General features: G+C 33.8%; 1 protein-coding gene and 1 long non-coding RNA gene across 2 annotated transcripts in view; one reads left to right on the forward strand and one right to left on the reverse strand.

Annotated features, from left to right (window-relative positions):
* LOC107677922 (potassium voltage-gated channel subfamily H member 7-like) overlaps positions 1-12,544 on the forward strand; it is a 107,018-nt gene that overhangs the window by 93,240 nt on the left and 1,234 nt on the right. Inside the window, exons 12-14 of the mRNA XM_016472992.1 lie at positions 2,814-3,029; positions 8,127-8,268; positions 11,405-11,582. Of these exons, the coding sequence (XP_016328478.1) occupies positions 2,814-3,029; positions 8,127-8,268; positions 11,405-11,582 (536 nt within the window). The remainder of the gene's footprint in view (positions 1-2,813; positions 3,030-8,126; positions 8,269-11,404; positions 11,583-12,544) is intronic.
* On the reverse strand, positions 8,182-9,325 carry LOC107677924 (uncharacterized). Its single transcript, XR_001632897.1, has 3 exons — positions 8,963-9,325; positions 8,441-8,494; positions 8,182-8,260 (listed from the first exon to the last, which is right to left on the reverse strand). It is a non-coding gene; the product is annotated as an uncharacterized LOC107677924 (long non-coding RNA).

A 12,544-nucleotide genomic window follows, 5' to 3' on the forward strand; every position in this document is an offset into this window, starting at 1 on the left:
ACACACACAATTTTGGGTTCAGTTTTTATTGTTCTTTTCAAAAAATGTTCTTCTGCACTTATTTGATCAAAAACATTGTAACATTATAAATGTCTTTACTGTCACTTTTGATCAATTCAGTGTGTCCTTGATGAATTAAAGCCTTAATTACTTCAGAATATATATATATTTGAAGCAGCATTCTTGCAGGATAAACTGTTATTTTTTTACAGCTGTAATTGTAATGAACATCTATATCTCTAGTGAGCTCTTAAAACACTGTGGGGACGTTTTAAAATGCTTTACGTGGAAAAACACTAAGCATGGTTTAAATGCACTACTACACCGACCAGGGAGAACCAAATTTATGGTCATAAAAACACTCTACTCTGTAGTCCAAGGAGAAAGACAATATATTTGATGTGAAGCATTTTTGACCTCACAGACGCTGATTATAAGGAAACGGCTTAACGCTGCTTAATGTACTGAGACAGTGACTGGAAACACCATTTAGTTTTTGTACCTCACTGATCATAAATACTTTCTCTGAGCCCTAAGTGTCTTAGTCTTGTATACTACACTAAAACAATCAGTAAAAACAGCATTTCTGTAATGCTTAATGATTATGCCATATCCGCTTTGTGGGATTACAAATTTAAGAATCTGTTTAAAATATGCTGATCCTATGTTCTGACATAGCATCACATGAAAAACTAAGGTGAAGTACATTGTATTTAGCATTTAAGGTAAATTACATCAGACAAATGATTATCTTAGGCAAAGTGTAGCAAGAGGTTCCTGTCTGTTCCTGTTCTCTTATTGTTAGTCAAATGAACCAGATTACTGAGACCATCACCTTTTGTTTGTAATGGCTCTTGGTGCCTCTGCCCCAATCTTTGAGTAGTTATACTGATTGAATTAGGACTGTCAGACTGATTGGATTAGCACCTATGCATTTGAATGACACTGTTATGCTGATGAGATCAAGGCTGGGAAAATGCCGGTGTCGGGCTGATTGCCTGTACTTCATTTGCATGCTATGGGTTAGATTGTCTCCACCTCTACTGAATGTATCCCGCCCCCTTAAAATGTATATAAACTACAATGTATTACTGCCTTAGTCAGGCTTTTGATGACTGCAGCGCCACGCAGCGCGTTCTCAATAAAGAACTCTGCTGAAGATACCCAAGAGTCTCCTGGTCTCTGCTTCGACGAGGAAAAAGTTTCCTACAGCTTGTAGACATTGTTTATGATTAATAATCAAGGTTTAAAAGAAATTCCGTGCTACTACAACATTGCTTTCATAAACTACATATTTATAACAGGATATATACTGAATATATGCTTAATGTAAAAATATTGTTTCTGCTTTGTTTGTTTTTTTGGCCGTAGATAACGTTGCAAATTTATATAACTTTGTAATAAATTGTTTCTTTTGATGCCAATAATGTTCCATCTATAGCAGTCTAATCAATAATCATAGTTTCCAGTTTAAATCTTTTGTTCAGTTTTTGTAAAAGCAAATAACACTCCCTCTAGAAAAAAATAAAATAATAAACAGTTTTTTTTTGGTTTATTTTTGCTTGACAATTTTGGCTAGAAATTATTGTGGGTTTTTATTATTATTATTTATTTATGTATATATTTATTTATATATTTTTTTTTTGTACATAACAGAAAATATGATGCATATTTTAATAAGACATCACAATAATCAAGGTCTTTCAAAATTGTCTTTTTTATAGTAGGTAAACTAAATTAAATATTTACTAAGCAAAATGTTTTTAGTTAAAAATTCTACTTTCATATAAACTAATATAAAACAATAAAATATCAAAAATATTGATTAAGTACATAATGGTCTTTATAATAAATTACTTTGTATGAATGATTTAGTCTTTTTTGGAAAATAAATATTTTGATTAATATTAAATCAAAATGTAAGGTTTAAACTAAACCATACATGTAATTTGAGAAAAATTCAAACATTTATGTTTTTAGTTCTAGTCTTTAGTTTTAATTCTACTTAAATATTATAGCTAGTTTAGCATTTGTTTATTGTGAAATTAAGATGTAAAATGCAAAAATAAAATAAAATTGACCTACATTAAGTAAAATTTTAGCTTATGTCCAAAGAAAACAAATTGACTTTATGTCCAAAGAAAACAAATTGACTAAGTAAAAAATAATTTTACTTTGTATGAATGTTTTTCAATGTCTTTGGGGAAATAAATATTTTTGGTTAATATTAAATCAAAATTAAAGGTTTGAATCAAACTGTGAATATAATTTGAGAAAAACGAATACATTTGGCTGTAACAAATTAGATATACAGTGGGTACGGAAAGTATTCAGACCCCCTTCAATTTTTCACTCTTTGTTATATTGCAGCCATTTGCTAAAATCATTTAAGTTAATTTTTTTTCCTCATTAATGTACACACAGCACCCCATATTGACAGAAAAACACAGAATCGTTGACATTTTTGCAGATTTATTAAAAAAGAAATACTGAAATATCACATGGTCCTAAGTATTCAGACCCTTTGCTCAGTATTTAGTAGAAGCACCCTTTTGATCTAATACAGCCATGAGTTTTTTTGGGAAAGATGCAACAAGTTTTTCACACCTGGATTTGGGGATCCTCTGCCATTCCTCCTTGCAGATCCTCTCCAGTTCTATATATATTTTAAGTAGGTCCAAAGTATAATTTTTCTTCAGTGTACTCTGGAGCTCTTTCTGATTAAAAACATGTTCGGACACTGTTGTTGTTTTCCATGGAGTCTGTCAAAGAACTGATCTCAAGCATGTTTTGTACCTCTGATCGTCCCGTAGGAGGAAGCCTGAAGGAAACAGACAGCAAGTGCAGGAAGGAGTGGCGAGATTCTCGTCTCAGCTCTAAGAGAAGCTCAGAGGACTGTCACACCTCCAGAGAGGAACAGCAAAGGCTTCTGGGAGCAGGAATGATAGAGTATCCATCAGTACAGAGCTACACCTCCACACCGGGCTGCAGTCCACCTGCTGAAGACATGGAAAAGACGGCATATGATGGTGAGGATTCAGTGTTAGTTCTGTCCTTGTTGTCTGTTTCTGTGGCATAACGCTGACAAATGCACACAAATACACAGTGTAAAATGGCTCAATAAAGTGCATCCTAAGTCATTCTAAAATTAGTCCAATTTGGCCAGATGCACATGGCTGGGAATTGGAGTCAAAGTCAGTCAAAAACAGTGAGTGTAATCAAGTCTAGAGGAACATTGTGTTCATTATGTGGTCTGTTCGGGAGCCATCACTCTCCTGTCTGTTCCCAAAAGCCCATTTTGCTTAATAAAGGTTTCAGTCGATCTCATCGAGTCTGACTCAGACATTTCAACCACTTCAACCAGTCAAATAGAAGAAAAACATCTTCCATTCACAAACACAGCTTGTGACTAATGAGTCACTGAGACTGATTTGTATATCTGTTGCAGAGACTCGTTGATAAGATTGGAAAGATCAGTTAGGGTAGGCGGAGCTACGTTTGGCCACCCCACCCACAACTGCTGCTTCTGTTTTCTTGACAAGAATTGCGTTTATTTAGACACAGATCATCTTTGCGACCACATCAAACATGAGACTTTTCAGACGTGCACTCCTTCACCTCAGCGCCAGGTGTTAGTCAAATGAGCACGGAAAAGATCCAGGTGATGAGGGGCTTCAGCAGAACAACAGTGAACTGCGGTCAGATGAGATGTTGTCAGGCCATATGTCAGTAAAAACGATTTTTCCTGTCCTGTCAGGCGGTATACTGTGCTCGTAGCACATGCTCTTCAACTGCATGCACAAATGCAGTGGCACACACTGTATATAATTTCATATTAAAGTGCAAAAGAAACTACGAGCATGCAGTGTCGTAATTATGTCGTCGGTTAAGTCATGAAGTTACCAAAAAGGCGATTAAAGCTGCCTTAAAACTGTGCATGCATGTAAGCATCTCAGCTCATTAGTAGAGACTTTAAGACCTGAAATGAATCAGAAAAGGTAAAGAGTTGTGAGAAAATAGGATGTGTGTCAGATCCGCGTCATGTTCAGCAGCAGCAGCTCCTGAAGTAGCCAAAATAACCTAATAATTTTTAGGTAGCTAAATATGACTTTTATTATAATGGGTTTATGTGAAGATTGTTTTAAGTTCACTTAAATTAGAAGTTGTTATTTTTTAAAGTCTAATAAATGTTAAAATTGATAGCTCTCAATGATACTGTAATGTTGAATGGCTATAGTCAATGGTTAAATATTAGGGGAAAAAAACAATTTCATAGAGACATCAGTAGTATTGATATCAGTGATACTGGCCTTCAGTCATAAAAAAGAGATGCCATTAAACAAATATAAAAGATATACTGTCTTTATGTTGTTTCTACGTTAATTTGAAGATTGAATGTGAAATTATTGCAATATAAAAGTATATTTAAAAACTTTAATGTTAGGTGGGATTAATAGCGATTAATTTCAGAAGAATGTGCGATTAATTCGTAAATGTTTTAATCGATTGACAGCACTTATATATTTGATGGCATATTTAATAGCCAACTTATAGCTAATACTGTACCAATGTGCCATGTTATGTAGTTTTTTATTAATAATAGTAATAATTAATATTCTTTTTACCTTAATGGCCATTTTTTATGTTTTTTTTTTGTATTATTTAACTGTATATTTTCTATCGTCGATTCTAAACGTTTTAATTGATCATTTATTTTACCTGGAAATTATGAATTATTTACACTTGTCTGTTGCTTTTTGATGTAATTTATGTCTAGAGATGCCCTTGATAAATTTACTTATCTTAATCCCTCAAGAACAATCTCTGACAAAAACAATAGTATTATGTAAAAAAAAAAAGTATATCGACCTTCTCATGTTTTAAAATACTTCTATTTTGTGCTTTCAGCTTGATGGATGACTTCAAAACAAACAAAGTGTTGTACATTCGTCCTAAAAACTTTTCAGTTAGTCCTTAAAACACTGCTTGACGGTATAAAAGGAAAGCAGAGCGCAGACTCTTAAAAACAAGCATTGATCGAATCGGTCTGTTCCTAAATCCAGGCTAAAGCAGCATGATGAGCGAGAGAGAGAGAGAAGTAGACGCCACAGTAAAACAGGGTCTTTCAGGAGCTTAAGGCACAGCGCGGCCCGTTTTACAGGCTTTAGGAAAATCCGCTGGGCAGCAGCTCTTCCCTAACTCTCCTGAACGAGCACAAAGTGTTCCCTCCTGCGCTACAGCCAAGCAAACCACTGGCAAATGACCTCCACGTCCACAAACACACTCAACTCAACGTGATTATCATGTCATTGTAATATTAAAGGAATAGTTCTTGAAAAAATGTTTATTCTGTAATCATTTCCCTGCATGCCTTTCTGAGCCCGGGACGCTCTTTTCCATATGAATGAGGAATGAGACTGTCAAGCGACAAAAAAAATCAAATTATTTTAAGAGTGGTCTATACCAATCATATGCTATATTTGGAATGTTTTCATAAAGTCATATGATAGCTTTGTGTGAGGAAAAGACCAATTTTGTCCTTACTCACTGAAAATCTTTCCTCCATGGTGTGGAGGCACCAAATTAAAAAGCTGTTCCTGGAAATATAAAAGGCAATTATAGCTGTACTCATAAGTTTACACACACCTTGTGAAATCAGCAAAATATTAACAATTTTAAATCATACATTTTAAAAAGCATAAAAATCATTTTAAAAATTACAAAAGAGGGATCATTAAAATTTTATTTTCTTTAAAATTACTTTTTAAAATACTGCCATAAAAAAGCCATGTCAGCTTTTGTATGTCCATTCATATTATTTTTAACTTGGTGGCAACATTAAAGGGGTCATATGATGTTGCTAAAAAGAACATCATTTTGTGTATTTGGTGTAATGCAATGTGTTTATGCGGTTTAAAGTTCAAAAAACACATTATTTTCCACATAATGTGCATTATTGTTTCTCCTCTATGCCCCGCCTTTCTGAAACGCGTCGATTTTTACAAAGCTCATCGGTAAAATTACATTAAAATTAAAATTATAAAAATTACAAAAGAGGGATCATAAAAATTGCATTTTGTTTGAAAAATAATACTGACATAAAAAGATTATTAAAAATTGTATTATTAAAAGATGCATTTACAGTAGATTTTTTTATTATTATAGATATTAAATATTATTATGTTCAAAATATAATTTAGCACAGACTTTCAGAAGCTAGATATTTACGTTTCCCAAAAGACAAAATAAGTACAGTTTACAGTGTTCAAGGTTTTTTTTTTTTTTTTTTTTTTCTTTGAATGCATTGTGTTTCCTGAATATTGTGTATTCCTGAATATTTTAGCTTTTTCAGGGCAGTAGTAAAAAAAAATGAAAAAAACTATTTTTTACATTACAACATTACAATTGTATTTCATTTTGCAAACATGCAAATAAAAAAAGACTGGTGCATATACAGTTGATAAATATAAGGGTGAGTAAATCAGAGGATTTATTTATTTATTGCCTGAACTATCCCTTTAATACAGTAAATACATCATTTATTATCAGCTTTAGTGTATGTTACATGTTGGTACAATTGCCAGTCGTGGATAAAGCAAACTGAGCTCTTGCTGCAGGCATGTTCCTTTCAACTCTATTCATGTAATACTCAAATACATGATTATGTACAATACTTCATCTGATGTGAGTGGACATAATAGAGGTCAGGCAAGTTTCCCTGATGATTTAAAGCTGATGCGTGTCATTCTTTAATGTTAAAACAGTTTCTACCTTCTACCATTACCTAAATGAAGTTTGTTTTTAATTTTAATTAATACAAAAATAACTAGGAAGTATATTTAATAATTATCATTATTATTAATGTTATTTATTATTCTAAAATTAATACATATTTGTTTATATAAAAAAACAAATAAAATGACAAACTTGTTTTATTAAAAAAATAACTAAAATTAAAATGAAAACTATTTATTTTTATATATTAAAAAAATATTTAAAATATTCATAAAAACTATAATAGTATCTCAATACTAAAATAACACTGGTGCAGATGCAATTGTAAGGAAGGCTGCTTTTTGTAGAGTACAAATGCTGTGGCGCTTTGTACATTTTAAGCTCATCTACAGTGGTGTGAAAAAGTGTTGGCCCCCTTTCTGATTTCTTATTTTTTTGCATGTTTGTCACACTTCAATGTTTCAGATCATCAAACAAATTTTTTATACACATTTGAAAGGTCTCTTCCAGGATAGTATACCTAAACAATTGATGCTACTTAGCTTCAAGGCTTTGAAAATGCCCCAACCTCCCATTTCAATCTGCACTTTTCATGGTGCTTTTAAAGAAACGCCCTGTGCTGGTCGTGTCAGGCGTCTTCTCCGTCTCCGACCATCCATGAAGGTGAATCTGTACCGGAGGAATCTAATTTCACTACACGGCCTCTGATCAGACAGAAATTGGCCACAGCCGCTGTGATCAGCGTGTGCTTCTGGCTCTGGTAGGAGCAGGTGTGTGTGAGAGATAACCATTGGCTTTAGTATTTCTATTAGTCCTGAGTCTCACCGATAGGAAAGTCACAGCAATATAACACCAATACAAGCGCTAACACAGAGACAGCGGCCCTTTACACGCACCTGAGATGCCAACAATTTCTCGGTTTCTTCCTGTACAGCATCATTCTGCTTTTCCTATGAGCCACAGGTGTGTTCTGAGGATCGCAAACAACAGGGAAAATCAATGTGAACTGAAAATAAAAAATGCAATAGTATAATCATATATAGTGAAGATAAATAGACTTAACATAATTTTGACTTTATAAAGCCTACTTTATCATATCTGATACCAAGGAACATTTATTTGTTCATCTGCCAATCATTGTTTTGCATTGCATTATGTTTTGAAAATAAAACTACGCATTTAAATATCATCTTACTAAGACATTATTGGAGATAAAGAGTGAACGAATGATATTTATATCATTTTATGGCTTTATAAGGCATAAAAGCCTGATGCATTAAATATACAAACAAAAACAAAAAAAACTGAATGAAATCATGAAAAATGAAGTATTATGTTGCAACACTTGGATGTGAACACAAATGCATGTGTGCATTTAATACCTGTTTTAGATATCCAGAATGAGGGATGGTTAGCTGACAGTGTGAAAGCAGACATGGAGCAGGCCGGCACTGAAGATGATGATCTGGACTGTGACGTCACGTATGGAGAAGTGGAGCAGAGACTAGACCAACTGCAGGAACACCTGAGCAGGTAAAACCCAGATCAGGCTTCATTAGGAAACAGCTCTGGATGAGCCATACTGCACTGAAAAGGATTCTAAACACAGACTTGTGATTGCACGTTCTATATTAATGCTTATGCTGCTATGGTTGATTTTCTTAAAAATGGGAAGTGAATGGATGGAAAAGTGGCCATTGCATACCAGGATTGAGCCAGATCAATGACAAGGAACAGGAACAGGAATTTGTGGCATCAGCTGAAAAAGAAAGTGTCATAGGTGGAGCATCACTTAAATTAATTTAGAATTTTGACTTAAAATAGAAATTAAATTACATACGATTCATGCACAATATGGATGTGCATTATTAATGAAGTAAATAAGTCTTTTGAAAGAAGTAAATATATTTTCAACATTATGACACAACACTTACTGTAAATTATAATAATTGAATTATTACAATTAATGTCATCATTTTAAAAATACATTAAAATTATATAAATATATAATAATATAAACAATTATTTTTTTTTTAAATGTATTAAATTTAACAATTTCATTATATGAATAAAATATATAAACAATTATTCAAACAAATTTAAAATGACTTTCAATTCATGTTGCATTGCTGTGCAGCATTAAATAAATAATCTTGATTTATTTTGATTAGTAGTGTCCCTTCAGTCACATAAGTATATTTGAGAAACATCTGAAATGGTGAAATACTGTTTGCATCTGTGAGAGTCTTCCGGTGCATTACACCATGTTTCCAGGGGATCCGTACACTACAACAAATTACACTAACCACATGCGTGCCTGCAATAAACATTACTAAACAAAACATTGCTTGTGGTTATCATTCACATGCACATGAAAATTAGCCTCAGCTGACAAAACAAATTTAGATAACAGCAGTTAACGCGCACACACACACAGTGGAGCAGCAGGGTGAGCAGAATCACAGCAGGTGGTATTTTTAGCTGTAACACTGGCTTACAGAGAAAGACGCACCAGGCAGCAAAAATCCTGCATCAGCTGAGCTCTACATTGCACATCTTCCGAATCAGACGACAAGCTGACAAGCACAAGTACAGGTCATATTCAACCACAAAATCTAACATGGTTTTATTAAAAACAATGACGCCTGTATTTGGACCAATACTATTTTATTTTATGTATTTATTTTTTTGCATTGTGACATTATATTCAGGCACATTTTCCTGGAAAATTTGAATGACAGTAATGCAAAATATATACACCCACACACACACATAATATATTATTTTGCATTATTACACACACCCACAGATAGATAGATAGATAGATAGATAGATAGATAGATAGATAGATAGATAGATAGATAGATAGCTCAATAAATCATTTTGAGTCGGAGTGTTTTTGGACTGCGTGTGCATGAGACAGAGGGAACACTGCCAGCCTGCAGACACCATAAAAGGAGGGATCGTCTTATTCCTTTGTTTTCGGAGAGCTCCAGCTAATAACTCTCTGTTTTAATGACTAGGTGTGTCTTAAACGCAGATTAAACCTGCGCCGGCTTATTGAACACTTCATATGAACTCTGATCAACCCTCATATCACACCGCTGAACTACAAATGATACTCCCTCCGCCCGCACACGTCCATTACCTGGATGGAAAACGAACATGCCTCCTCAAGCTTCATGTGTCAATTTTTGAGGAGTGTTAATAATGAAAGTGGCTGCTTCTGAAATGTTCATGAAAGGCCAGCTCACGGTTTCTATCGAGTATTTATGCTTGAAGCCTCACAGGAGCAGAAATGCTGTTGTATTGCGGTCATCTCTCTCTCTACTCTGCCCTACAATCTAGGTCATCAATAAGTTCATCATGAAAGATTAGCAGGTAAAATGATGAACTGGAAATAAGTATTCAGACGTCAGATCAGTGCAAGAACTCCCCCTGCTGTACAACAACAGTCAACACCCATCAACTGTGGACATTGAGTCAAATATACAGTATTAAAGGGATAGTTCATCCAAAAATGAAAATGTGATGTTTATCTGCTTACCCTCAGGGCATCCAAGATGTAGGTGACTTTGTTTCTTCAGTAGAACACAAACGGAGATTTTGAAGTCCAGCCGTTGCAGTCTATCAGTCGTATAATGCATGGCAATGGTAACAAAATCTATGAGAGTAAAAAAAACATGCACAGACAAATCCAAATTAAACCCTGCGGCTCGTGATGACACATTGATGTCCTAAGACACGAAACGATCGGTTTGTGCGAGAAACCGAACAGTATTTATACATCAAATTTTCATTTTTGGGTGAACTATCCCTTTAAGGCATCATCATTGAACTGCTAAATGAAGACCTTACCCAATTAAAGACATTTTACTGCAGTTATTTTCTGTAAAGTACTTTGAAAGTAGCATTTTGCGAGAAGTGCTATATAAATGAAATAAAATAAAATTATTTTATTAAATTATTATTTTTCTTCTGAGCTGAACTCTTTGCTCATTGCTCAGAGTATTTAACTGAATATTTATTTTAATATTTATATTATTATTTATTCATCCAATAATGAACAACTGAACTGCTACATGAAGAGCTTACAGAATTAAAGATTTTTACTGCAATTATATAATTAAAACCAATAGTTTGATGTCATTGGTCATATGAACTATTTTTATGATGACTTTATGTAATTTTTGTTTTTGTTTGGTCATTTGCAGCCTGTAAGATTTTTTTAATGTTTTGAAAGAAAACTCTTCTGCTCACCAAGGCTGCATTTATTTGATGAAAAATACAATAAAAACAGTAATGTTGTGAAATATTATTACGAATTAAAATAACTGTTTTCAATGTGAATATATTGTAAAATGTAATTTATTCCTGTGATGCAAAGCTGAATTTTCAGCATCATTACTCTAGTCTTCAGTGTCACATGATCCTTCAGAAATCATTCTAATATGCTGATTTGCTGCTTGAGAAAAATTGTGAATAGGAAGTTCAAAAGAACAGGATTTATTAAAATATTTTGTAACATTATAAATGTCTTTACTGTCATTTTTGATTAATTTAATGCATCCATGCTGAATAAAAGTATTAATTTCTTTTTTTCATTCTGTCACACAGAAGTATGTTTAAGTTGAGTTTTCTCACAGTGCTCTGGCTCCTGTCTCACCAGGTTAGAGTCTCAGATGACGTCAGACATTCAGAGAATCCTCCAGCTGCTGCAGAGACAGATGTGTTTGGGACCTCCGGCCTACAGCAGCCTCACAGCCGGTCCCGAGAACAAGAGAGCAGCCATCAGAGTGCAGCCCGTCGCTTCTGTTCCCACCAACCCACAGCACTGCACAGCACAGGTGCCTTACACAAACCTAAAGATGAGAAACATAGTTACAGTACATACTTGAGGTTTCCATGGAGTTTCTTGACTTATGAATAATTAATTTTTTGCTTTAACAAACATATTTCACTTCATCTGAAGTATGCATTTGAATAATTCAAATATTATAAAAATTCAAGCTAAATATTTTAGCATCTATATATAGCATAAGAAACTATAAAGAATTTGAAAAGTGCATATTTTACGTCCTGATTCTCTTAAGAGCACTGAGAACTGTTTACTGGCACATCCATATATGTGTTATATTCTGACGCTCAAATGAGATCACATGATCAGCTGTAGAGCGTCACCTACTTCAGACTTTCATTATTTTTCATACATTTAACATCAGCCTTGGGTAATCAGTCAAGGTCAGCCTAAAAATACAGTGGGTGTAAATGGGGAAATTTTTTTTTTACATGTTACTTGACATGTTAAGAAATGTTGAAATGAAATAAAATTATATATTTTTAAAAAAACTTCAACTCATTGTAATTCAGTTAGTTACCAAGGAAACATTTCTCATTTTCATTTAGTTTAGACATATTAAAGGGGTCATATGATGCTGCTAAAAAGAACATTATTTTGTGTATTTGGTGTAATGAAATGTGTTTATGCAGTTTAAGGTTCAAAAAACACATTATTTTACACATACTGTACATTATTGTTTCTCCTCTATGCCTCGCCTTTCTGAAACGCGTCGATTTTTACAAAGCTCATCGTTCTGAAAAGCGAGGTGTGCTCTGATTGGCCAGCTATCCAGTGCGTTGTGATTGGCTGAATTCCTCAAGCGTGTGACTGAAATGTTACGCCCCTTACCATACTGTTGATGCCATGTCCGGCCGGAGCGACAAGACAAAAACATGAAAACCCATTATAAACGAGGCATTCGTTGCATTCAGTGGGGACATAATTATGGATTATAATGACTTATACTGT

This window comes from Sinocyclocheilus anshuiensis, unplaced genomic scaffold, assembly GCF_001515605.1.
Source record: "Sinocyclocheilus anshuiensis isolate Anshui unplaced genomic scaffold, SAMN03320099.WGS_v1.1 scaffold164, whole genome shotgun sequence".
Classification (NCBI taxonomy): domain Eukaryota; kingdom Metazoa; phylum Chordata; class Actinopteri; order Cypriniformes; family Cyprinidae; genus Sinocyclocheilus; species Sinocyclocheilus anshuiensis.